This window comes from Papaver somniferum, unplaced genomic scaffold, assembly GCF_003573695.1.
Source record: "Papaver somniferum cultivar HN1 unplaced genomic scaffold, ASM357369v1 unplaced-scaffold_133, whole genome shotgun sequence".
In the NCBI taxonomy this organism is placed as follows: domain Eukaryota; kingdom Viridiplantae; phylum Streptophyta; class Magnoliopsida; order Ranunculales; family Papaveraceae; genus Papaver; species Papaver somniferum.
The window spans coordinates 14,569,632-14,597,541 of record NW_020622492.1 but is presented as its reverse complement, the minus strand read 5'-3'; the positions used below and the strand labels follow the sequence as shown (position 1 = coordinate 14,597,541).

General features: G+C 35.1%; 1 protein-coding gene and 1 long non-coding RNA gene across 4 annotated transcripts; both read right to left on the bottom strand.

Moving 5' to 3' along the window:
• Window positions 1–837: 837 nt before the first annotated feature.
• LOC113333553 lies at window positions 838–10,650 on the bottom strand. Of its 3 annotated transcripts, XM_026579986.1 has the most exons (13): window positions 10,208–10,650; window positions 10,057–10,125; window positions 9,879–9,950; window positions 8,583–8,639; window positions 7,998–8,078; window positions 7,155–7,876; window positions 6,620–6,757; window positions 5,558–6,282; window positions 5,189–5,449; window positions 5,021–5,095; window positions 4,836–4,910; window positions 3,778–4,212; window positions 3,182–3,629 (listed from the first exon to the last, which is right to left on the bottom strand). In XM_026579986.1, exons 8-12 carry the CDS (start codon window positions 5,567–5,569, stop codon window positions 4,006–4,008), a joined length of 630 nt encoding a protein of 209 aa, XP_026435771.1. In that variant the 5' UTR covers window positions 5,570–6,282; window positions 6,620–6,757; window positions 7,155–7,876; window positions 7,998–8,078; window positions 8,583–8,639; window positions 9,879–9,950; window positions 10,057–10,125; window positions 10,208–10,650; the 3' UTR covers window positions 3,182–3,629; window positions 3,778–4,005. The 3 variants fall into 3 exon arrangements, with proteins under 3 accessions (XP_026435772.1, XP_026435771.1, XP_026435770.1); XM_026579987.1 differs by lacking the exons at window positions 7,155–7,876; window positions 7,998–8,078; window positions 8,583–8,639; ... (1 more) ...; window positions 10,057–10,125; window positions 10,208–10,650 and adding exons at window positions 838–1,646; window positions 6,879–6,949 and having other exon boundaries at window positions 3,413–3,629; XM_026579985.1 differs by lacking the exons at window positions 3,182–3,629; window positions 3,778–4,212; window positions 4,836–4,910; ... (2 more) ...; window positions 9,879–9,950; window positions 10,057–10,125 and having other exon boundaries at window positions 5,557–6,282.
• Window positions 10,651–15,639: 4,989 nt separating this feature from the next.
• Window positions 15,640–16,719, bottom strand: LOC113333534. The gene is made up of 3 exons (XR_003352116.1): window positions 16,499–16,719; window positions 15,758–15,845; window positions 15,640–15,675 (listed from the first exon to the last, which is right to left on the bottom strand). It is a non-coding gene; the product is annotated as an uncharacterized LOC113333534 (long non-coding RNA).
• Between the last annotated feature and the right edge of the window lie 11,191 nt (window positions 16,720–27,910).

The following is a 27,910-nucleotide window of genomic DNA, read 5'->3' as shown; positions in this document are numbered from 1 at the left end:
AGGGTGATACTGGAACAACAAGAAAATGTAATCAATTATACATGCCAATAAGTTTTAATATATTGTGCACAAATGAACATGAAAACTAACCTCATCTGATGATTCATCCATGTCTTTTTTTAGAAAAATGATCTGTAAGTTTCTTTGATGTTCTACTTGTCTGCTGGTAACAGTTTAAATGGCACTAAAATCTATCACACAACATAAAATGGATTATTGCAACTACAAAGTTTATATCTCTCCAAAAGATAAACGACACAACCACTAACGACCTTTGTGCATAAACAGTACATACAAAGTAATTACTGGAACAAAAGCAAGAGCTAGTTAGATCCTGCAACGAATATAAGCTGATGGAAATATAGGCGGGTTTTGAATGAAGGATTTGAATCTTTCTCTAAATTAAGTATAGGTGGGTTTTGAACGAAGGATTTGAATCTTTCTCTGAATTAAGTATAGTAGTTTACCACTCTCTGAGAAAAAAGATTTGAATCTTTTTCTTTGATTGCACCAACACAAGTGGTTTAATGGTGAAGATGATGGAAATATAGGTGATTTGAGGTGAGACAGCTGGTACAACATCTCTTTTATGGAATATTTTTTGAGGATAATATGGTCTTTTTTTTCCTATGTGCAGGTTCTATACACTTGTTTTTTATGTGTAGGTTTTATACACAGGAGTTTTTTAAGCAAATATGAAATTTTACTTTTTAGAAGATGATCGAGAATAGTTATGAAGTGGAATTTTGTAATGGAGAATATTTGATTTGGATTTTTAATGGTGAAGATGATGGAAATATAGGTGGTTCGAGGTGATACAACCCTCTTTTATGGAATGTTAACTTTTTGAAGATAATATGGTCTTTTTATTCGTATGTGCAGGTTTTATACACTTGTTTTATCATGTGTAGGTTTTATACACAAGATTTTTTTAAGCAAATATGAAAAATCCAAAAGGAAAAATCAACAGGTTTCTTTTGTACATCTAAAGTACAAAATGAGTTTATGATAATAAAACTAGAGTAAAAAGTAGTTCATAATGCCAATGAGTTTGTGAGTTAAAACTAAAGTTAAGTAGAAACTAGAGATTCTAAAATAACAAGTAAGTCTTCATTTTTGTTGTTCATCCGATTGCTTCTAGCTTATTTCTGGATCTGTTGCTGTCAATAACTTGTACACTAAATTTACTCTTTTCTGTTCCATATTGTTTAGAAGCTCCTCTTCACTTTTAAAATGACTTCCTTTGAATTTTTGAAGTCATATCTTGATCTTTTCTTCATAAAATGTCTGACATATAACAAACAGTTCTTTGTAGGTCCCTGCTGAGGTATTGGAACTTCATTAACCTAAATGTTATCTATTATTGGCTTTTTGTTCGCCTCCAAGAACCTGTTGATGTGTTCTAAACATAATTCAGCCATTACTTTAGCATTATGTAGACATTGATTTTTTGATATATCCCACGAGTTAAAATGCTCAAAACATCTCTTGTTGATGTAAAATCAACAGTGTCCAATGCTTGTTATGCCCAACTCCATGTAGCATAGGAATTAGAATCCTATCACCATATTGTCCATTTCAAGTATAGGTTTCTTGATAGTATCTTCTATAAAGTTACCAAATCTTTCAATATCCTGCACGAAAATCTGAATTTCATACATTCAAAAAATATATTAGATTTCTATAAAAGATCTGCACTTCCATGTATAAGTTTCCTGATGTTAACCTTAATTCAATTAAAATGATGTTCTGCAGACACAAAAATTTAACGCAGTAAAAATATAATAACATAATACTATTATAACTTACCCAAGCGGATAAATATCAACGTAAATGAGCAGTAAAAATTCTTTAATATTCGTTTGGTTTCATTAATTAGTTGGATAAAATTTACAAGGCAAAGACAACAGTTATTAAGGGTGCACAGGAACCGAGCCGAAAAACCGGACCGTGCCGGAATCGGTGGAACCGTACCTGGTTTTGTACCGAACCGAGGAAGGGGATACAGGTACCGGCTCTAAAACTGAGAACCGGCCTCTAGAGGGTACAGGTACACGGCCCCCTTCATGTCCCGTACTGTCCCGTTTGTACCGAGTAATAATGACCATTAGATTTAGTGCCTGGTTGATTTTGCTTGGCTTGCAAAACAAACAATAGTTTATTGGTGTGGTTTTGCTTTTGCTGCTCCACGCTTTGTTCTTAAAGGTAGTACTTCCTTCTTTAGTTTTCGTTTTCTGCATGCCACCGTCGCTTCATCCGGAACCTACTGCAGAGGTAGCTGGTGATGGTGGTATAGGTCAGCAAGAGTAGTTTCGCTGGTGGTAGCATTTAGGTTCTATAGTTGGTTTTGGCAATAATTGATGCAAAGGGTACAAGAACTGGTGGTGTTTAAGAACTGGTAAAAGAGGAAGTCAGGGATAAGAACCTGCCAGCTTCTCGTGGTATTGTGTATGTTATGGACAAGTAAGATTAACGAGACAACTTGCCAGATTTTGGTTTCCAATGCATGGTAAGGTGTGTAGAAGCTTCTGTTTACAGTTTATGGTAAAGTTCCGTATGACTTTATATGTAATTAACATGATCTAAGAAACACTGGTTGGAATGATGTTAGTTTTGTTCTTTAAGCTCATTGTCCTCGTGCACCGATATAGGATTGGGAAACGACAGTGTAATGTACCCCTCTTTGACACTGTCCCTGAGCCTAGGTAATCGAAAATAATTATATTGGGTTTTGAGTAATCACTGTTTAGGACGTAAGTCACAATGTCACATGCCATCGTAGATGTTTATAAGTACCGACTGGTACCGGAACCGTCCCTGGTACCGTACTTGTCCCGAATGGTACCAGAACCGAGGAACAAGGTACAAGTACTGGTCCAAAAATTAAGAACCGAGACTAGGGAGGTACAGGTACTCGGCCTCGGCAAGAACCGAGCCAAACCGTACCGCGTGCATCCTTAACAGTTATTACACAAACTTCCTGCCAAACTAAATTCGTCTGATTATATCACTTCTAATACAATTTTCTAACTCTTGAACTACACTCCTGGTTGCATGCATGTCATTCTAATGAGTACCCAATCCTAAATATGGTATATTTAACAATTCAAATTATCTAATGTGCATAATTCATGACAAACAATTGTTAGGTCTTGATCGACAATGGAAGAATATGACAAACTTCCTGCCAAACTAAATTCGTCTGATTATATCATTTCTAATACAATTTTCTAACTCTTGAACTACACTTCTGGTTGCATACATGTCAATCGAATGAGTACCCAATCCTAAATATGGTATATTTAACAATTCAAATTATCTAATGTGCAAATATCATGACAAACAATTGTTGACTCAAGCATATTATAAGATTAAAGAATTTCAATCAAGTATATAAGCATATATAACTTACCCAAGCGGATGGATCCATGTGCAACACTTTTAGGTATTTTTTGTCACCAAGTTTACCCTGATCTTCGTCGAATGCTTTTTTCAGCTTATATGTGGTGTATGAAAATATTTCTGCATCAAGTGCTTGGTTGTACATTAGGTCCTTAATGGTTTTGCCATATATAGACAACACGAATATATTAGGTTCCACTCCTACGTACACTGTCCATGCAGCTGACCTATAATTTTTACACAATATGTAAATAATTATCAAATGTAAGATGAACCTAACAAGGTAGTTATGCCTAGTATGTATAATAGTAAATAACAAGTTTTGACATCAACGCAAACACAACCTGCAGTGTATATAAGAGAATGAAAACTCACCTTAGTGTTGCTTTTAGAAAGAATAGTGACACAACTGGTGTTTGATCAAGGGTCGACTTCTGAAAAATTGTTGATCTACTAAGTTTTTTCAATTTAGTTCTCTCGTCCCTTTTTTTCTTTTGAACAATCGGTTGCTGCAAAGGTTCACTTCCTGCCTGTTCTTTCTTATTATTTCTTCTTTGCACTCTTTCTTCTCTTGAATCAATGTTGAATTTTCTCTTTGCTTTTTTAATTTTTTTTTTCTGAGTAGTCAGTTCCACCAGTGTACATTGGATCATGTTTCTTCATTCTATCTTCACGAGTCATTACATCAGTCACCACTGAAGACACTTCTACGAAAATATTCTTCCTCTTCTTTATATTGATCTTTTGTTCAAGATTAACATTAGTAGTATCGAGTGGCAACCCATCTTTTGAAGTGTTTCCTTCAATATCCTGCAATTTTCAATATACCATGCATATTTCAGTGTGTAGAATATTTTGTTACATGAGAATAATAAGCCAAAACATCAAGTTTATGATCATAAAGCTTTTTACTTAAACAATACGAATGATATACGGACATAGTTCAGTGTGGAAAATGATCCATTGCAGAAAATATAAACACATTTTGTTTAGTGTAGAGAATATTCACACATTAAACAATACCAATAATATACAGACATAGTTCATTGTGGAAAATAGTCAAGTGCAGAAAATATACACACATAGTTCAGTGTAGAGAGTATTCACACATAATTCAGTATATAAACTATTCACACATTCAAGCTTTTGAAGATGTTTACCTTTGGAAGCTTTTCGGCTCTCAAACTGTATTACCATCTCCAGCTTTTGAAGTTTTGTCATCGAACAATCCTTCCTGAAATATAAACAAAAATTTACATAAAATCTTAAATCAATCAACTATTTGTTCACATAGTGTATAAACTATTTACACATTTTCAGTGTGGAAAATAGTCAAGTGCAGAAAATATACACACATAGTTCAGTGTAGAGAGTATTCACACATAATTCAGTGTATAAACTATTCACACATTCAAGCTTTTGAAGATGTGTACCTTTGGAAGCTTTTCGGCTCTCAAAATTGTATTACTATCTCCATCTTTTGAAGTTTTGTCATCGAACAATCCTTCCTAAAATATAAACAAAAATTTACATAAAATCTTAAATCAATCAACTATTTGTTCACATAGTTCAGTGTATAAACTATTCACACATTTTCAAGCTTTTTGAAGATGTTTACCTTTGTAAGCCTTTTGGCTGTCAAAGATGTATTACTATCTCCAGCTTCTAAAATTATGTTATCGAACAATCCTTCCTGAAATGTAAACAACAATTTTTTTTACATAAAATCTTAAATCAATCAACTATTTGTTATATGCAGGTAAATTTCACAATCAACAAAAATTACCTTTTCAAATTGTTGAAGAATTCCCCCCACCCTTTTGGTAACTTTTTCTGAATTCTCTTTCACAACAGCATCCTGTCCTTTTGTAATCTCTATTTTTTTCCTCTTCCTTTTACTTTCTGCATCTTTTGGTTCTGCATCAGCAGCTGGCTTTGGTTGTGGAACAGTAAGATTTGTGTCAGCACTGCTTTGTTCTAGATCAATAGCTCCTGCATCAGCATTCTTTGGTTCTAGAACTGTAAGATTTGCATCATCATTGTTTTCCTGCTTAAATATAATAATATTTATTATATTATTTATCAACTTTTAACACAAAGAAGAAAATAAAAAACAATACAACACAAAGAATAAAAAAAATACTATGCAATATACCTTCATCGTCATTAAAATGTTGGCTAATGACTTGTTTTCAACAAACCCATAAATGTCATCCAACTGTGTAAAGTTTTGTAGTTTTTCATGTTCAATATTATCCTCCAATACACCTTCATCAAAAACTGGTTCAACCTTTTTTTCTCCAATACACCTTCATCAAAAACTGGTTCAACCTTTTTTTCTTGAGATGGTAAAGGACTTATATCACTCATTGAACATGTAACGAAATCAATGATTGGATCTCGTTCAAAGGAATAATCTGTTGTAGCTTTATTCGACTGAACATTAACTGAATTATCTCACAAGTCTTCTGCTGGTGTCACACATCCATCATTAGATGTAGTACACATCATTGCTGCTGGTGTTGTGTCATTCTTCGACTGTACGGAAGAAGAAACATCTGCTGTGACTTGTCTTTTTTTTTGCAGAATCAGAATCAACTTTTGTATCATTATTCAATTCAAAGGAATTGGGTAGACTCTCTAATTCTTCTGAACAGGCTTGGAAGTACAATTTATTCAACATTTCTTCCATTTTAGGGTGTACTTCTTCATTATTAGCAATCAAATTATGCATTACTTGCCAACTTGCTTTGATTTCCATGCTCAAGTTCTGATTTCTTTCTTCCCTGTCTTCTACCAAAGATATACTTCGACCTTCTTCAATCATACCAAGTGCCACTCTTTCATTTTGAGTTATTTCATTAAAGAAGTTTCTCGAAACTGCAATTGGAGTTATTTCATCAACTAGAGTTTTATCAAGATATGTTAGTTGATTAGGAGTACACAAATTAAGCAAAATGAAATTATGATTTGAAGAGAGATGTAAAGGACATACAGGCCAAACTCTAATTGACAGACCATTAATAAAACCTTGTGTCACATGAATGTTGCAATAATAGCTTAAACATGCTTTTTTTGTGATGTTTAGATTTATACTAATTAATAGTCGTTACAAGAGTGATAAGACATTGCATTAAGTATTAGCACTACAAACAAACAGGGTGGATGAATATCTCAACTTTTAAGAGACGTACATTTAAAAACGTTATGAACTTACCAAATAGTTTGATGCATCCATATCTTTGAGCAACTCTTTGCAAATTTGCTTCAGGTTCCACCTGCTTGCTCGTTGTACAAATTTGTCTTTCCTCAACTCATTCGGTTCCACTATCTTAGTTTGCTCAGCGAACCAAATCTGTTACAAATTATAGGAAATAAAAATGAATAATCTTAAGTAGACATAAAAAAAACTTTAGTATCTTTAAACAAATGAATAAAACATGTAGAAAAATTTCCAAAGCAGAATATAGACACACAATTTTTTTATATCCGGTACAGAATATAGACACACAATATCCAGTGCAGAATGTAAACACACAATTTTTCAATCTCAGTGTGGAGAATATTCACACATTTTTTATCTAATGAATATCTCCTGTAATGAATATATACACACATTTTAGCACCTCAAATGAATAAAACCTGCACATAAAATATTCAAACTAAAAATATGGATTCAATGATAACACTCAATAGCTAACAAGTCAAATAATCATTAACAAAATAAAAATGTACAAAGTCTAATCTCTTACCGGTAGACAGAAAACACACCCACTAATTTTTATTGGGTTGTTGAAACTTTTGTTTAAGCGTTTGGCTAATTCATAATGAATCAAGTGGGCCCATGATAAAGTTTTATATTTGTTGAAATCTTGGACCAAACCCAAATACTTCTCCTTTATTGCGCCAGCATCTTTAGTGGTAAAGGAAACAGTATTGGACATGAAAAGACCTATCAACATCACCATGTCTTCATCGTCCCTTCGTGTAAGAGGTGGTTCTGTTTGCGTTAACAGTTTAAAGATTGCATCTCGTATGTTTGTCTTTGAAGCAGATTTTTGATCACCAAAATACCTAAGGTAAAACTAAGATTCTCTAAAAGAATCACCATACATCGCCTTTTTGGTTTCTTTCCATCTGCCTTTAATGCATGGCACCCCAAGAATGACCGCTAATTTTTCCGGGGTGGACGTCATTGTATATTGCTTACCTCCACGAACAAATTCAAACGTAATTTCTTTTCCTGTTGCTTCTTTCAGGCACGTCAATAACTTTGTGAAAGCTTCATCAACTTTGTTCCAACGTGCTGTAGTGTACTCATTCTCCATTATCATCATAAACAAATCAGCAAAGGGAGACTCTTTAAGTACCTCTATTTTTTGAGCACTCAAAATCAGATTTTCCTTTTTCATATCAATCACTAGAGCATTCAAAGCAGACAAACCATCTCCGTATGGCCTATCCCCAGAATAAACTACAAAAACAAAACACACTTTATTGGTTTTTACCATAAAATGTTAGAAGAGAAATTTATTTCCACCTTTTTAAGAAAAAAATTATCAAAAGAGAAATTTCATAACAACATTTTTTAATACCTTTCTTAGATGGTCCAGCAATCAAAGCAACAGCTTTATCTTGTTTTCCAGTACATCTCTTAGATTTCTTCTTCTTAGAAACTTCATCAAAATGAAATCTAATAATTTAGTACTATAATCAACATCATCAATGATTTTTATCATTTCTAACATAACTTTCTAACTCTAGTAGTACGCTAACATTCCACATGACATGTTTTACTTCCAAAATGATAGGCTCGTTCCACGAATATTCTTTGTAACATAGACACCATATAAAATAATGCAGAAGGCAATTTTCATAATGAACTAAAACAGAGAACGCTAGTAAAAATACAAGGGCTTCCAAATAGTTAAATATGAAATGCTTAAAACATGAGAATGCTTCAGTAAATTGTTGCTTCATCCTCAATTCATAAACATGTCATGCTAACTGCTTTTGCTACTTGTGGAATGCCCATGAAACCACAAGTATTACGGTACAAAGCACTGGAAGAGGGATGAACATTGCATCTTACAAAAATAATTGAATTTACTAGTTATCAACTTTCAATGTATAAACTATTCAACATGAAGAGGAGAAGAAAAAGCATTAGGGTTTACTACCTTCTTCTTCATCGCTATCCATCTCCAATGTAGATTTATTATTATGGTTTGATCCTCCTACAAAGACAATGAAAATTTTAGTCTGTGCAGAAAATATACACTCACTGTACTAAGGTTTGATTTCCATCAAATTGAGTTTTTCTGAAAGCATTATTACCTTAAACCATATATGTCTATAAGGAATCATCATACATCTATCCATATGCTTTTCCCATAATGATATACTTATTACATTATTAGATAATAACTAGATTATTTCACAAATCTAATCTTATCTTACTAATATAAAGAAAACGAGACTACATATACGATGAACAATGAACAAATTGAAGAGTCTTCCTTTACTCATTTGTTTATAATAATAAAACTATAGTAACAAGTAGTTCATAATACCAATAAGTTTGTGAGTTAAATCTAAAGTTAAGTAGAAACTAGAGACACTAAAGTAACAAGTAATTCTGAAATACATACAAATATTTAGTACTAACATAAGTTTTAGCCAACATGAACAGAAAAAGATCGGTTACTGCGCTATCGGTGTATGCTTAGCCGTTGCAGTGCTAACTTCTTTTATAGTCATATATAAGCCTTCTTATCTTACTCCTAGCCGCCTGATTCGTAAGTACCATATGCTTAATTTTATATATGTTTTCGTACATTACAACAATGAAACGTCTCTTCATTATTACTTTTCTGCAGTGAATTATAATGCTGCACTCACTGGTTACATTCCCCTCTAAACAGTGATGGAGCAGAAGAGTTTGGTTTATAGTAAACAGTGATATAACCAGTGAGTGAATTATAATGTTGCACTCACTGGTTACATTCCCCTCTAAATAGTGATGGAGCATAAGAGTTTGATTATAACTCAGAATTGTACTGAAATGAATGGGTGGGTGGGGTTTTGCAAATCAAATTGAACTGATATATTCATATTATATGTTTAAATTGAACGAGGATGGGAAAGAATCCTTTGCAAATCAAAGAATTCCAAGTACAATTAAACTAGAAACAAGCTTAGGGTTTTCATTAACAAGTAAGACACCATTTACAGGCACACTGACTAAGCTTAGATAGTAATACACCACAAGCTGATAAACAGACTACCACAAACACCATAACATCTTTATTTTTCACATTTCACACAAAAATACAAGAATCCAAAACAAGACTAAAGCAGATACAAGAAATAATTCATTGTTTTAAAACTTGTGTGCAGAAAAGATATACGCAGTGGTGATTTTCATAATATTGATTTTTATGAAAGTATTTATACTGTTAATTAGGGTTTAGTACCTTCTTCTTCATCAGAATCCATTTCTGCAGTACTATGTTTAGATCTGGTTTTCTTTTTCTATGTTGATCCTCCTACAAAAACAAATTTCAGTGTGTGCAGAAAACATACACTCAATGGTGATTTCAATCAAAAATGAGTTTTCTGAAAGAATTTACGCCGATAATTAGGGTTTAGTACCTTTTTCTTCATAACGATCTATTTCTATAGTACTACGTTTCTTAGATTTGATTTTCTTTTTCGATGCTCCTACAAAATTCAGAAAAATTAGTGTGTGCATGTAACATCCACTTAATCAAAAAATTCAGAAAAAAGAGAAATTAATAACAACCTTTCTTTGCTTTTTTAACTGGAATCGTTGTTTCTTCTTCTGATTCAGTTTTTTCTGAATCTTCTTCAATTTCAACTTGTTTTAAGATTTTCTTCTTTCTCGTCATTTTCTGAAGTGGATTCTATGAAGACTTTGATGAAAATTGAGATGATGTAGACTTTATGAAGTAAAATTGACGAAGAAGAAGATGAGAAAATGGAGGCAAAGTAAAGTTGAGAAACAGAAGCTGAAAATGCTTAAACAAATTGATGAATTAAAGTTGCAGAGAATGAGTTCATCCAGAAAATTTATGAAGTAAAATTGATGAAGAAAATGTCAACATCATCACTGTTCTCTTGATGAATTTTTTGATGAATAATGATTTACTGCAGAAGAAGAATGATGAATTTTTTGATGTATTTGGAGACCGGTGGGGTGATATAAAATTTTTAGAGAAAAATGGTAGTAACTGCCGTTGGAAGAAAAAAAGTCACATTAATTGTTTCTTCTTATCTTATTAAAGGTTATTTTGATAATCTAACATATAATATTATGGTAGGGCCACTATAATAATTTACACAACTTATTAAATAACCCTGGTAGAGCTGGCAAACAAGTTGAAACCCGCGGGTTAACCCGTACTCGGACCGTGAAAACCCGAATCCGGACCGGCTGGTTTCTAAACAAGCCGGGTTCGGGTTGGAGAAATGGTGACCCGTCAAAAAACGGGTTAACCCGGTCCGGCCCGTACAATCACGGGTTAACCCGCACTTCGTTTTTGCCGGGTGTCACTAATGTCTATACGTGTCTCCTCTCCTGCCAATCTGTCATGCAGCCATGGTATAAAAACAAAAAAACCCTACTTACTTCGTCTTCTCCGTCCGCACTTCCCAGCGGCAGCCTCAATTGTCAGTTCACAGACAAAGTTCTTTCGTCTTCTCCGTCTGCTACTACTTCGATCTTGAAGGATTTGAGTCATTTGACTCTTGAGTATTCTTTGTGTAAGCAAGCGGGACTGTAGGTGTGGGAGAAAGACTGAAAGTGAAAGAGGGGAACTGGAAAATCCAATCCGTAAAGGAAAACCCTATTTCTCTTTTATATCTGTAAATCCATGTTTTCAAAACCCTATTCTATTCTATATCTATAAACCCCTTTTCTCATACCCTATTTCTCTTCGTATCTTCAAAATCCCCTTTCTTCAAAACCTTATTTTTGATTTCAATTCTCATCAGGCAATGTTATGGTTTTCGAAAGTTAATTTCTTTTTGTTTTGTTTTCAATTTTTTGGATGTTAGGGTTTGAATTTAATTTTTTTTTTTTAATGTAGAAGTCCTTCAGGTGCAAATTAATCTTCAGGTAATTTGAATTTCTCCATCACTTTGATTCTATTTGAATTGTTAGAGGTTAATTTCTTGATAGATTGTCCAGCAACTTCTTTCTTCAATTTCTCTGTTAAGGTTTCAATTGAAGTTCCTTTCTTTTTAATATTGTGTGGAAGACCTCCAGCCTCCAGGTGCAGTAATTTCTCAAAGATCTTCAGTAATTTCTCAAAGATCTTCGGGTATAACACTTACCAGTGTCTCCAAATATTGCATAGAAAAGAGATTGGAGATGTTTTTTTGGACAGTTAACACTTTTTTTGATTAACCACACAATATATATTTTGTGCAGGAAGTGGTTGTTAATATCTTTATTGTCGCACTTGGTGATACAAATTATAAACAATGGTATTGCTACAGTCTCGGAGGATTTTTTTCTTTGTTGAAAATATCATCATGAACTGATGAAGTACTGTAACTAAAGTATTAAACTACTAATGACTAGTATTTGTGTTCCTTTAATCCTTTAAATGCAAAAGTAGTTTAGTTTTGCAATATTGAGTTTTTGAATCGAAATATCAAATGAATTAGATGAAATGATGAATGTTAAATTAAGTACTTAGGTTGGGAAGGAGCTTTAGATGGCCTGAATGTGGCCGGAAATAGCCCAAAAATCGATTTCTGGCGAGTTGACTCAACAAAAACCAGCTAACCCGTGAGCTCCCGTGAACCCGCAAGCTTTACCCGGGACGGGCGCGGGTTGGAGAAATGACCACCCGTGAAAAATTTCAACCCGCAAGCTTAGGCTTGTATTAACCCGTAACCCGCGGGTTGGTCACAAGCCAGCCCCGGCCCGCCCGTTTCCCAGCTCTAAACCCTGGGGTCATATTTGCATATCCCATAATTTATAGGGTTATTTAAATAAATTTCCCTTTTGAAAATTATATATCGGGTGGTTTCAGAATCAAGGGGGAGTCTGGGGGTACTGTTGGCGGCTAGGTTCTGGTTACTGTTTTGGTCCTGGCAAGGAGGAGAGAGCTTGTGTATTTTTCTGCACAACCGTGAAAGTTTAGGAGGGGATACAATAAGAGATGAAGACGATCATTTTCCGGGTGACAACGGTGATATCGGACGTTTAGTATTCCTTTCTCTTGTAATTATTTATGGGTTTTGAGAAATCCATTTCTATAATGTGTTAGATTTTGTAACTAGGATTAATGGAGAAAGCTACTTTGAGCATAGACCATTATGAAATAAATTTGATTATTTTGGTATTAGGCTATAAAAATGAATCTTAAAGTCTATAATTATGTTTATTGATTTTATTAGAATATGAGTTGTTACACACCGACTTTGTATAGTATGTTAGCCTAAATTCATAAAATCATATAGTTTGCAATGATATTTGTTAGGATTTGATAATTCATGTTTAGGTTAATTCTTTTGATGGGTTATGCTTAGACGAAGAAAATAATAATGTGAATCTATAAATTATATTTTCGATAATTCTCTCGACGTTATAATTTGATAGATCATGCTTATAAATCTGATGGGCTATACTTAGGAGATGCGAGTTTATGATCGGAAATTATATCAATAATAGGTGTTGCAATAGAACAAAGCTATAAACACATATTTCGAATTAGAGTTATTTTCGGTGCATAATTATAAATAGTTGTGGAATCCATAGACCCTGGTTACCGACTCCTTCTCATTGCATTTAATTATTTTTTTCTTTTCTTTTCGTTCATTTTAAATCCTTAATTCTAAAAATCACAAAAACATCATCTATGGTTAGTTTATTAAAGATATTTATTAGAGTATTTCCACCGCTCCTTATGGGAACGACATGTACTTGCCTCTGTCTATTAGTTAGACACCGTGCGATTGCGGTTATTATACGTATGTGAAATAAATTGTAGGCACCTAATATTATACAATAACCGCGACTACGGTTGTTATACACCGTGCCGTACTTTCCTCTGTACTTATAGGAACCTAATATTATACATGCTTCATATCATTTTGTAGGTGTTTACAGTATCTTGTTTGATCAGTTTTTGACCCTAATATGATATAGTTATAGAAGTAGCTACCAAAGGAATAAAAATAAAAGTATTCTGCAGTTGAATGTTCTGATTTTATTGCTATAGCGAAGAACTTACAATGTTTACGTTTTAGGTTAATTTTATGCCCTAGGTATTGCTTCTTCTTCTTGCTTGTTTCCTGCTAGTCTTCCTCTAGTTTTCTGCGGTCCTTTTTCAAGCACTCTAGGTGCCTATTTATAGGTTTAAGACTATGCTAAAATTATTAATAGCCATATTAGGTAATTCTCTATATTTTTGTGACCTTTTAGGAATAGAACTCTACTTTACCTTCCAGGAATAGAACTCTACTTCTAAAATTACTTGGAGAGTAATTCAGGGGTATTTTAACCTAGGAATAGGGTATTCTAATGGGCCCTAAACCCTAAAAACGGATCATATCTCCCCCATTTGGAGGCTTTTGGTCCCTCAAAAGCATTGAGTTAAGATGCGGGGAAGTTTAACTTGCAGTTGCACACTTGAGTACCACTTTACAGGCTTTAAACTGTTCCCGTTGCGACGTTCTTGAAACAATTCTTGTTTTCCAACTCTAGTCATTTGTGTCTTCTTGCTAAGAATCATATCTTCTTTTGTTACTTCCCTTAGAACTAAGTCTTGCGCAACTTGTAATGATGGCGACCCATTTTTCTCTTCAAGTAGCTTGATTTCTGGTTCCACACCCTGTTTTGGTGGTACCTTCTGCAGCTGTTGCAGGGTGTCTTCAAACCCATCTAACAACTATTGCAGATCGTTCTTTTCGGTTTTAGTACACTCGCAAGAGTTTGCACAAATCAATTCACCGGGTTCTTTGACAGCTTGTCGAACAGTGAGTAGACTGAACTTCTGATTAGTGTTTACCAAGTGTTGTGCAGCCAGAAGTTGTAGTTTATTCTTTTCTTTAGAAGCTAGAATGTGAAATCTTTTACCAGCTTCCAAATATTTTCTCTTCGTAAGTACTTTGCATCTCTGTCCCATAGGTAAGGACTACCTAAAACAATGTGACACACATCTAATGGGACAACATCGCATGTTACCTGATCCATATATTTCCCGTTAATGGAGAATTTGAAGGTACATTGAGCCGTCACTTGCATTTCTGTATCCTTCTTCAACCATTCTAACGGGTATGGCTTAAAGTGTGGCGTTGTCTTCAAATTCAGTTTCTTAACAAGTTATTTAGATATCAAGTTTTGTTGTGATCCGCTATCAAGTAAAGTAAGGACCTGTGTCTTGTCGACTTGAGCATACACCCAAAATAGCTCTTCTTTAACAGATTCTGGTATCGCCAGTTCTGAACCAATGATTTTTTCTGTTGTCGCAGTTGCGACTAGAGCTGGCAAACGGGCGGGACGGGGCTGGCTTGTTACGGGTTACACGGGTTCGGGTTAACACGGGTCAAAACCCGCGGGTTGATATTCTTCACGGGTGGTCATTTCTTTAACCCGCACATGTAACGGGTTAAACCTGCGGGTTCACGGGTTAACCCGTTTATGGTGAGTCAACTCACCAGAAACCGATTTGACAGAGTTTCCTCTGATTTATGAATCAATCCAATCAACAGATTCAACATTCACATACTCACATTGACAGTTTCAGCCTGTCACACGCCAAAATTTACAATCCAATGCCGATAGAATGAAGAACAAACAAATAATGGCAATCACAAAAACTTTGTATCATTTAAATTACAAAAAATTTCAAAAGATAGAAAGACATCACTACTATCTGCTAATCCCAGCACAAAATACAGTATGCTATTTGAAGAAAAGGTAAAACCCGTGAAAAGGAAGATAAAAAAGACCTTTTCTTAAACAAATAAAACAAGGAAAAAGACGTATGGATTAGCATATGTAGTTTAATCTCTTAATACTGATATTGTCTTTGTCCTTCACAAAATAATTTCCACCAAGAAGTTCATTCAGAGCATATTAATTTATTCAACTACTATATGGATACTGCGTCTTATGAAGGTGTAGGTATTAGGATTCTGATCCTTTACCCAGTCTGGCAGTTCAAATTCGTCTGGACTTCCAATTTATTCGGTAATCTTGTCAAATATGTGCCCAAAATTGTGGTGCTCAAAACTCTGTTTCAAATTAAGATTTAAGAATAAATAAAGAGCTAAGAAATTCACAGAAGAACCCAGTGCGTCAAATTAGTATACTGACCTTTGTCATAGCAGGCATGTTGCAATCAGAACAAGCGTACTCAACCACAGTCCACGAGAATGATCTATAGATGTCTAGTAACATTTACCTAAACATACCAAAAGGCCAATCCACCGGCAGTTAGTTTCACATACTACAAAATGCAAACTACAGGGACGAGAAACTGATATCAACCTTTCACTCACACATTGTATCAGATAAACACACCCATTGTTATTCACTATAGTTTCTCACAAGTTTCCTACTAAATACGAGGAGTGCATATGCGTGCGAGCAAAGAACCATAAGTTACAAATTATATATAATATGAACATCTGATACGAACTACACCAAAAGGCTTTTGGTGAGGGTTTCTCCTTGAGTAACCATTCAATGAATTACAGAACAAATCCAAAGCTATCACAATCTCAAAACCCTTTGCCCCTTATCACCCTGTAGTGAAGTATGCACAGAAAATCCTACCATTACTACATTCATTCTCTCTAATCTTCTCTATTTCTAGGGTTTTACTGGTTTGAACATTCATTCAAGCAATTTATCTACAAAACATTCTCAATAAGTACTTCCTCAATACAAACAGAACCATCACTTTCAACATGAATTACCAACTAATTTGAATAAAAAGAATACTGTGGATTCAACACAACAACATAAAACCCTAGTTTCTTCTTCTTCATAGTCAACAGAAAGATCATCATAGAAACAAGAAACCCAGAAAACGAATTAAAAAGAAAACTTCACCTGCGAAATAAACTCCAAGAACCAGAAGATTATAACTTGTTTATGGAAAGAAACTTCTTCTTCTTTGAATTGAATAAAAGACACCACCAGATTCACACTTAAGCAAAATTGATGAACTGTACACCGGTTGAGATCTCTCTGTATAAGTACTGAAAACTTAATCTGAATCAAAGGGTTATCGTGATTTTTGAATTTAATTCATCATCAGATCTCAGATCACGCTTTTACAAATCAAAATCTCTGATTTCTCTTGATTCAAACTTGACAGCCGCAGCAGCTACTCATCTCTCACTTGCACTGCAAAATAAATAAATAAACATCAACAATATCAAATCTGCAACCCTGTAGTATAAGGAAATAAAAAGGATAATAATTGATATGAGAAGGAACGGAGAATGAAGGAGATAACAAACCCTGAGAGAGATAAAGACCTAGCTTCCAGAGAATCGTGCCAAATGATTCATTGTTTATCCGAGATTCAATTCACAACTGAAGAACGCAGAAGAAGGGAAGGAGGCAAGGAGCAGAAGAAGAAAAGAGAGAGATAAAAAAGAAAGATATCTCTTCATTTAGTTTTAGGGTTTCGCCTTTTATACCTTAATCGTGTGGATGTGATTAATCCTAGATAATCCGACGGACAGGATTATATAAAAATTACTAATTAGTAATTGTGGACGAGTTTACGGGTTGTACCCGCGGTTTCACGGGCCGGGACGGGTTAACCCGTTTATTCACAAGCCGTTATTTCTCTAACCCGAACCCGGCTTGTTTAGAAACCAGCCGAGCCGGGTTCGGTTTTTTACGGGCCGGGCACGGGTTAACCCGCGGGTTTCAGCTTGTTTGCCAGCTCTAGTTGCGACCCCTTTTCTTGTCATCATCAGAATTTTGTGATCAGGTTGAGGCAATCCTTCGATTACCTCATCTTCCTCTTCTTCGCTTTCTTCTTTATTGTAGATGGTTGTGGCAGTTTGCTTACGGTATTTCCACCAAGCTGGCTTCAACTCTGGGTGCAATTTCCAACATCTTTCCTTCGAGTGTCGATCAGTTTTGCAGTTTTCACAGTATTGGTTAGTTTTGTTTGCCATAACATGATATGTATTTCCATCTTTGTGAGAAATGTTCACAATCTCTCCTTCGTTTCTTGATTGTCTTGCTCCATAGGGTTGACTCTTCATCTCGATATACATGGCTTTCTTGCAGGCATCATCTATATCGGTTACTGGAAGTAGTGCTAATTCTGTACGTATAGAAAAAAGTAATCCTCATTTATACTTCTCAAGAGTTTCAGGATCTCTCATATTCACACTCAACGCGATTGCTTGCTTGCGAAAATCAGTAGTGTATTCTTTCCCATTTTGTCCTTTCACTTGTCGCAAGTAATGCCATCGTTCGCGTAAACGTTCTTTATAACCGATAGGATAGAAATGATTTTGGATAGCCGTTGTAAACTGCTTCCAAGTTGTCACTGGAGGTTCCAGACCTGATGTGTATGCCTCCCACCAAATCAGTGCATGACCAATAAGTCTAAGCCTTGTGAAACTGACCCTTTGCTCTTCGCTGAATCCCTTAGTGCTGAAATAAACCTCCAAAGATTTGAGCCATCCATCCAACTTCTCCGGACTCAAATCTCCGTTGTATGCAGGAATTTCGATTCTTTCCTCCACTTTGAATGGCGAGTGTTCAACAAACCCTAGTTGTCCTGTCATATTATGTGATGAATCAGAATCATCTTTTGATCTGGGTTGTTTAGGTTGTAAACCTTTTACCAACTCTGTTAGAGCAGCCAGATCTTCCTTCATTGATTTCATCTCTGCCAGATCATTCTTCATGATTTTCATATCTTCCTCTAATTTTTCCATGGTCTTTCCTTGTGGATTTGAGGATGATGAAACTGATTTTCTTTTTCTTCTATCAATATCAGGATCTAATGATACCTTGTTACCCTTGGATCGAATCCCTTCCATTCATCGCTGGAAACATTACTTAATTACCTTCTAGATCTGATACCACTGATCAGTTTTTGACCCTGATATGATATAGTTATAGAAGTAGCTACCAAAAGAATAAAAACACAAGTATTCTGCAGTTGAATGTTCTGATTTTATTGGTATAGCGAATAACTTACAATTTTTACCTTTTAGGTTAATTTTCTGCCCTAGGTATTGCTTCTTCTTCTTGTTTGTTTCCTGCTAGTCTTCCTCTAGTTTTCTGCCGTCCCTTTTCAAGCACTCTAGGTCCTATTTATAGGTTTAAGACTACGCTAAAACTAGTAATAGCCATATTAGGTAATTCTCTCTATTTTTGTAACCTTCTAGGAATAGAACTCTACTTCTAGAATTACTTGAAGAGTAATTCAGGGGTATTTTAACCTAGGAATAGGGTATTCTAATGGGCCCTAAACCCTAAAAAACGGATCATTGTTGCACTAATTTCCAATATTAGTACCAAATTGTGTATTTTGTTTTTCTTTTTCGTTGCGAGTAAATGTGTGGTAATTGTTCCTGATTTTTGTTTTGTAATGCTAGGGAATGAAAAGAATGGTCTGAACATGAGATATGCTCAAAGTGGAGCTGCTATGCCTTGTCGAGCTAGATCTCGAGTTGTATTTAAGCAGATACGTGTAATGGAGAAGGCAGTCAGGGTGCGAGCATATTTATGGAGTGAATGGAACCAGTAGTGAACAAGAAGTTCAATAAGAAGAAATCTATGATCTTGAGATAAATCAATGGGCCGAACTTCAGAACTCGAATACATGGAAGCAATCCCAAGGTCCATTCTTGAATACCAAAACAAGGTACTCATGCTTTACACAGAATCAGTTATGTTTCCCAAATCCCGTCTCCTTCACGAGAAACAATTCTCAAAAAAAAGCCTCCCTTGGTTTCCTTACAATTGTCGGCAACAGAATCTCGAACTCTATCTCTGTTGAGCCATCCCCCTTTAACCCTAATTCTCTGTCACCCTTTGGTACTATCTACCCAATACCATTTCACATCAAATCAATTTTCCTACTGCACACAACAATTTCACCTCTCCCCTACTGATAGAAGCTCGGAATGAAGATTGATTTGAGGTTTTAAGACATCGAGACAAGGTTAGGCGGCGCTATACAAGTATAAGTTTCCTTTCAAGTGACTGGAAGTTGTATTCCTTAAGATCACGTTCACGGAATCGGTGCAAAGTTTCATTTGGACAAGATTTCGTCTGATCATTAGTAGATGTAGAAGATGGTTTCTCATCCTTTTATGACTTGATGTAGTTAGGCAAATTACCATCATCTTGATCTGTTTCAGATGTGACTAAACCAGTTTTGCAATGAATAACAATACTAAACACACATCCGAGGAACAAGGGATCAACGGAACAATGATATCATGACTAATTGACCCATTATCATCTATAACAGTTTCATTATTAAGGGTCAAGGTCGGAGCTTTCTCGACTAATGGAACTAGTCGAGACTCGGTAAGAACTAGAGGTTCTAGTTTGGGCTTCCATTTATTTGTGTCTAGCAGCGGTGTGGAGTCTAACAAAGCATTATCTTCACAAATCACAAACAACACTATCATCATCAAAATCATACCAAAAATGAGCAAAGCAAACCTCTAATGGATCTTCCAAATCGCTCTTGCGAGTGCATACTTTTTTTTCGCCCGCTGCTGGTTTCAATTGTAGCACTTCAAACTAAGGTATCTAAAAAAAAATCAAACAAGCTAGGTAAAAAGAACTAAAAGAAATTTAAAAGAAAAATCAAAATAAATTATGTTCAAAAAAAATAAAAATAAAAACACGCTATTTACATAAAGGTATCAACTAGAGAGTATTTTGCAACCACTCCCCGGAAGCGGTGCCAAAAAACTTAGATGCTCCGGGAATGCCTTATATATATAATAACCGCGATCGCACGGTGTCTAACTAGTAGACAGAGGCAAGTACGGGTCGAACCCACATGGAGTGATGGAAATACTGTAATCAATATCTCTAATAAAACTAACCAGAAACAATATTTTTTGATTTTTATAATTGAATAGAATAATAAAAGTAAACTAAACTAATAAAATAAATTCACAGAGAGAGGCGACAACTAGGGTTTTATGGTATCCACCACTATTTCTTTTCAACTACTGAAATGAAACATAATTATGAATATATGTTTATTATTCGTTCCATCATCATCACCTATTATATGTATTAGAGTTGCAAATTTCACTAGTATACCTTACGCATAGCGCATCAAAAGAATTAATCCAAGCATGCACCATCAAATTGCATCAGCGATAAAATTATAGGAAACTAAAATATTGATTCACAAATATTATCTGGCTCTTCTAAACATAACTCATCAAAGAAATTAACCCAAACATGGAATATCAAATAATGAGACAAATATATTTTTGAACCTGACAATTACGCACAAAGGTTATAAGAAACTGGTGAATCAACAACTCATATTATCATTAAATCAATAAACAATATTCAAGAATTAAATTATTCAAATCACAGTGGTCTATTGCTATATAATCAAATCAAAACATCCTAATATCCCAAGTAATTTCAATCCATAAAAACCCTAGTTATAAAAATCTAGCCAGACATGGCTTTCTCAGAATCCATAAACATATAAAGGAAAATCACTATCGAAAATGGGAAAAAAAAACTGCAAACCCTTCGTTCTTGTTTCTGTCTGTCGCTGCGGCAGCCTCCTCTGTTGATTTCTGTTGTAGACGGTTTCCCGTCGCCAGCCTCTCCCTTTGAGTTTGTTTCTGTTCCTTAATAGTTAAGACCCATTTTTTTGGGACCATGATTTTTTTGTGGGGGACCAAGATTCTATTTTAGGCAAGACATTATAAGTAATCCTAAGTCACCCTTTATCTAAATGTTTTTCTTAATACCAAACTTACCCTCCTTAATTAAATGTGTTAGTTTAATAATTAGTTAGTTATTAGTTAATGATTAGTAATTAGTATGATTAGTAATGATTAGTTACCATTAAGAAGTTCTATTACAAAAAATAGAAAATTTTCTTTGCGAGAAATTTTAGTTTTTTTAAGTTCGTTTACCCAAATTTATGACCAAAAACGAACTTAATGATTAGTGATTAGTAATGATTAGTTCCCAGTAAGAAGTTCGGTTATAAAAAAATTGAAAATTTTTCTTGCGATCAAACCGAACTATATATTTGGTGTGACCATTAAATAGTCCGGTTACAAAAATATTTAAAACTTTTGAACTTAAAGTTCGGTTAAGAAACATTTTTTGTGACGTAACCGAACTGACCAGTTTCGTTGGGAAATGTTTTTTGCAACTAACCGAACTGTTAGGTTCGATTGAGAAATATTTTGCGAAATAACCGAACTAAGGTTCAGTTGGGAAATGTTTTTGGCAAATAACCGAACAACTAGTTTCGGTTGGGAAATGTTTTTAGCAACTAACCGAACTATTAGGTTCGGTTGGGAAATGTTTATTGCTACTAACCGAACTATTAGGGTTCAGTTGGGAAATGTTTTTTGCTACTAACCGAACTAAGGTTCGGTTGGGAAATGTTTTTTGCGAAATAGCCAAACTGTTCTTCATGTTCATCATTTCATTAGGTTCGGTTAGTTCGACAAAGTTTTTCACATAATTCCTAGCCGAACTTCTCTCTGCAACTTCCATTTTCAACTCATTTGATGGTTAACACTCATTTTTCAATAGAATGAGGAACGTCAAGGAAAGAGAGAAGAAGAAGAGAATAATTTCTTTTTTCAAAACTAAAAAATTTCGATTCCCTCTGTTTTTGATTTTGGTTAATAGATTCATTTAGATTAGATATATATGATTAGATTTATATAGTTATTAGGTTAGTTTTAATTTAAATTAAATTAAAGGGTAAATGTGTATTTGCCCAACTTTAGGACACCCCTTATAAGTATAGATTGGCCTAATAAGACCATGCCCCCCCCCCCCAAAAAAAATAAAAAAAACCATGGTCCCTAAGAAAAGAACTATGATTTTGGGCATACTGAATAAAGACAAAAAAAGGATGTGAAATAAAAAAATCAGAAATCCCCTTAACCAAACTTTTTTTTAATGGCAAATCTACCCTTTACGTATTAGAGTTAGTAATCTGGATTAATGATTAAAACTTTTGTTTAGTGATTAAGATAATTTTCAGAATTATAAAGGTTTGTTTAGATGAAAAAATTTGGGGAAAAAATAATCAAAGTTTTTATTGAGAAGGAGAGAAAGTGAGAAAAAATTTCTTCTTGATTCAATTGAGGATGAGGAGGGTCATTCTTCATCTAAAAAACCCAGGAAAATACATATCAACTACAACAATGATCCAAAAATGACTGATTTCTTAGATTGGGAGAATGATTTTACACAAACTCAAATTCAAACTCAAGATGATGATTTTTATGAGCCAAATCCATATGATGAATACATAAATGAGGAACACAATGCTTCTAACACACATGTACACTTCTATTTTATGTTTAATCTCACTTTTGTAGCTTGAAACCATTAAAAAATTGTATTTTTCATCATGGTTCGGCGAACCAGGACTATGTTCGGCTTAAAAATATAAGCCGAACCCACTAAATTGATGAACAGTTCGGTTAGCTGAATTTGTTAACGTTATACGCCGAACCTTCATTTTCCAACTTCCAACCTATTTTCAAGATCCTAGTTCGGCTTATATTAAAGTCTAATAACAAGCCGAACTTATTCCTGGGAGTTAGGTTCGGTTCTCACTCTAAATATCGTATCAGCCGAACTATATATTTTTTCAAGTTCGGCTCATATTAAAAAAATCACATCAGCCGAACATGATAATGATTTTCCATGAAACACTTAAATTCATACATATTTATGGGTTAGGCTTTTTATTACATATGTTTTCTATTGTGCACCCTTTTCATAGGATGAACCAAACAAAAAAAGTGGAAATTACTAAAAGTGTTAATAAAGTGAAGTCTAATGATGGAGAATACCAAGGTCCATATTAAACTCATTAAAATCAATTAGATCGTATCTTCAACTTCAAGAGAATTAAAAGACAAACACAACGCAAAAAGAATGAGGTCATTCCGACATCGGACGAAAAAGTTATGGCCAAAACAAGATCGAAAAACTTGAGTGTGCAAAGAGAAGGTTCGGCTGATAACTCAACAACACCGGCTAGCCGAACCTAGAGCCTTCAAATCAATATTTTCGAAGTGTTTACAGAGAGAGGTTCGGCTTGAAAATGATCTAATCGAGTCAGCTGAACCTGACAACCACCTGGGGTAAATTTCACTTCTCAGGTTCGGCCGGGAAGGTTTGCAAGGTATTAGCCGAACCTGACACTGTTCTGGGACGTATTCAATACACATTTTGGGGTTCGGCTAAAAGTTGACATTTACGGTTTAGCCGACTGTTCATAGACACTTTCAGGGTGAAATTTCAAGAACAATTCGGCTCAAAACTCAACTCAATTATCAGCCGAACCCGCTATTGTAACCGTCAAAAAACTTAAGTTTTTAGCAATTTAACCCATTCAATCCATGAAAAACAACAAACAAAAGATTGGGTTTGTAGGGAATACCTTCTTATCCTCATTTCAGTATTTGGAGATTCAAATGGTTGAATTTCCGATTCAATTTCCGGTTCAATTATAGTTTTTACACCTTCATCTTCAATTGGTTCTTCTTATTTAATTCATGGATTGGAAGAGGATTTAGAACACCTGACGTTTTCTTTTTTCTTTGTACGATCCATTATATAGTTCAATTTAACCGATGATCGAATTTTCACGAATCGATAATTAATCACAGTGATGAAAAAAAATCTTAGAGAAAAGGAAGGTGGTTTAGCTGGAGGAAGAATAAGAGGTGTTTAGGATAGTTTATTTTTTGATTTTAGGTTCAAGGATATATAGGTAATTGAACTACCCAATAGACACCCCTTATAAAGTCACCTAGGATGGGAAAACTATTTTGTATACCCTGAAAGTTTTTGATATGCCTAAAATGATATTTCTAAAAAAAAGGGTTCATTATGTATTGCTGCAAAGTCCAAAATAATACCTAGTCGATACCAATCCCAAATCAAACACCAGACCCTATCTTCCAAATGGGGAAATTAGGGGGAGACCCAAAAAAAATAATATTCTCATTCTCAGGCCCACAATTAATTTTGTATACCGTGACACCCATAATTATATGAAATTATTATATGAATCAATACATAACTGGTTATGCATACTATTTTTTCAGGCATAACTCATTACACAGCCTAATTTTTCAGGGGTATAATTGGCAGCGCAACTTGGACATAACATATATCTAAAAATCCGCGCCTTCGAATTTTACAAATTTTATATCGTTGGAAATATTTTTAAAAGAGCTACGCAACGAGTACAAACAAGAATATCAAATTTTTGTTTTTAACGAAAAAATCGGAAGTGATCCTCATTTTAGGGAATTTTTTTGAAAACTTGATACTTAACCATTATGCAGTCACCAAAAACGATGCATAACACATTCTGCAGACGCATAACGAATTATGCAACCATTTTCTCCACCGCATAAAAAATTATGCATTTGGATAACAAAATTATGCATCTATAACAAGTTATATTACCATTTTTTGGTTGATTTTAGCCGTACATATAAAAAATTGATGCATAATGTAGTATGCATATCAGGTTATGCATCTATTTTCTCGATGCATAATGCATTATGTAGCCATATTTTCGGACGCATAACAGATTATGCAGGTTTTCTGGACTGCATAACAAGTTATGCAACAAATTTTGTAGATGCATAACAGGTTATGCATCCATTTTCACGAATGCATAACATGTTATGCACACAGTTTCTCGACTGAATGACATGTTATGCAGTCATAACCACATCATCATCTTCTTTCATGTTTCATTATCTCCCACGCAAACCATTATCTTTCAGTTATTCGGGGGCTCTTGGTCAAAATCATGTATTTACACCATCATCTTCTTTCATGTATTTACGCCATCATCTGCAATTAAACCTTCTTCACAACTCATCCAGTATTGCTTACTCCAACTCAATTCACGGCTGAGAGTTTCATAAAAATCTGAAATTCATTTCAAAATCTTCATTGAAAACAAGTTTTGATCATAAATCTATGATGACCAAACCGTGTTCTACAACCCATTTAGGGATTTTTGCTGCTACCATTAATAACAATAGTGAATTGAAATTGTAATGAAGAGAATCGGTAGTAAGAGGGTTCGTCGTTAATTCGAAGAAGAAGACGATTTGGTGCTGCTGTTGAGATCAATCGAATTTAGGCATGAATTTGTTCTCGAAATCAATCGAATATCTCTCTTTTTACGAGATCTAAGTATAGTGGAGAAGAAGAAGAAGAAAAAAAAATGAAGAAGAAGAAAAAAAAAAGACAGAAACAGATTTTTATATATTTTGGGTTTGAGAATAATTTTCTTCCATAATTTGGATGCGCGCCTGTAATTTTGGGAGCGTGGGTTTCAAAGTAGAAAGATCAGGAAGAATGGGTCTCCCTGTAGTTTTCACCTTTCCAAGTCCAGTCTAGCCAACGGCCACTTTCTATTCCGACCACATACTTATTTTCATCAGTTTAACCACCAGCTGCAATTTCCAATACTGAGGTTCAGGCAAATACTTTTAAGGATCAAATCCACCGGCAACCACTAGTTCCATTCCCATCTCGTCTTAGTACCAACTTCTATTGTCTGTTCGTCCTCCGATATTGGCAACAGTTCAACCAATGACCCATCTGAACTGAACAGACATCTCAACGCAAAACCAGTCAACATATATCTCCACTTGCACTTCTTCACTTCTTCACTACCATTCACAACTTAACTCTCAATATGTACTGCCATCTAACTTCAGCGCCTTCCCAGACCGATCACAACACCAATTTTGTGAACTTCCCGGTCTCGGCCACTAATTCAGACCCCAGCACCTTTCTTGTTCCAGCTACATCACCTTTGCTTCTTGTCTCGTTGCTGCAATCATCACCTCCATTTGCGAGCAAAAACCATTTAAAATCCGTTGATACGAAACCCGTCCTGATTGCATTGGAAGTCACCAAGAGCTGTAGTCTCAAAGCACCAACAATTACTCCATCTCCAAATCTCGGCTACAGCACCCAGGATCTATACAAAACAACACACAGATCCTAACTTCTCATTGCTTCATCACCATATACCGCCGAGGGTTGCTAACCATGGCAGCGGTTCTTCGTTTTCTACCTGGTCTTCTTAACTACGAATGCCGTGTGAACCATCCACAACCACCATCGCCACTACAACCCATTCAGTCCATACAAAACCCTCTTTCACTTTTCACGCTGTTAGACTTCATCTTCTGATTTTGGGAGAGTAGCTTGTACTCCATCTACCGAGAGACAACGAAGAAGACGACCTCGCTGGATGGAGACACGAATGTCTCGATTACTTCCCTCTCTTGCAAACTCCAGCCATCTAATAATCACCCGTGTCTTCACTTCCTTGTTACATCAACCATCAACACCACCCACATCAACTTCTCGTTTTCAAAATTATCTCTTAAGCCTTCAAGCACAGCCATTGAATCGACGGGGACAACCATGGTGGTAACAGGAATTCTTCGACCTGAATTTACTCAATTTCCATCCATACTAACCTCCACGGATCCATTGATGAGAAGAGAGAACATCACTAGTGCCTTCTCTGACAGCTTCCATTTCGATCCACAACAAAAATCCGTGGCAATGAGGCAGTCAACTTGAATTAACGGAACATGAAGTCAACTGGCCGGTAGACAGTGAAGAAGTGAAGAAGGAAACGATAGCTATGAATATCTCCACATTGAGTGGACAAAGAAATCCCTAATCTAGTTTGATTATGGTCACGTGCTAAGAGTGCTTTCCCTAATCTAGTTTGATTTTCGAGGCATATAGGTGCTTTATTAGGGAAAAGTAACGGTTTAGTTTGTAAATATAGCGGCTTAGACCGATTCGATATGTTTACATTACCGATAGCAATTTCAGATCGATTTGTTTGACCGTGATTCTTGCTACTGGATTCTTCCTACCGTGATTCTTGTTTCCGTGATTCGTACACCGTGGTCTTGTTAGCTGGATTCTGTTTCTTCGATTGGGTGAGTGGAAGGTGGAACGATTTAAAATTTGCTGCTTTCAGATATCTGTAGTGTTCAATCAGTCAGTTGTAGTGGTTCTTCAAAGTTTACAAAGTAAGGCGTGTAAGTGAGGTTTCATTTTGAATCTCATTAGAACTAGATCGGCCTAAAATTGTAGAGTTTATTTTGGATCTGAATTTCAACGGTAATGGTTATACCAAAACAAGAATTTAGAAAAAGGAAAAGAAGAACACAGGAGAGTAAGCAGAACAAAAAGAAGAACAACAACTACTTGGCAGGCAAT

What these genes read in the sequence shown, in the direction of transcription:
- LOC113333553 (XM_026579985.1), bottom strand. Translation starts at nt 10,313, where the DNA reads ATGACGAGAAAGAAGAAAATCTTAAAACAAGTTGAAATTGAAGAAGAT. An exon ending in AGTTAAAAAAGCAAAGAAAG is followed by an intron (nt 8,640 to 10,207) that starts GTTGTTATTAAT and finishes TTGTCTTTGTAG; the next exon opens with GAGGATCAAACCATAATAAT. An exon ending in GGATAGCGATGAAGAAGAAG is followed by an intron (nt 8,079 to 8,582) that starts GTAGTAAACCCT and finishes ATTTTGATGAAG; the next exon opens with TTTCTAAGAAGAAGAAATCT.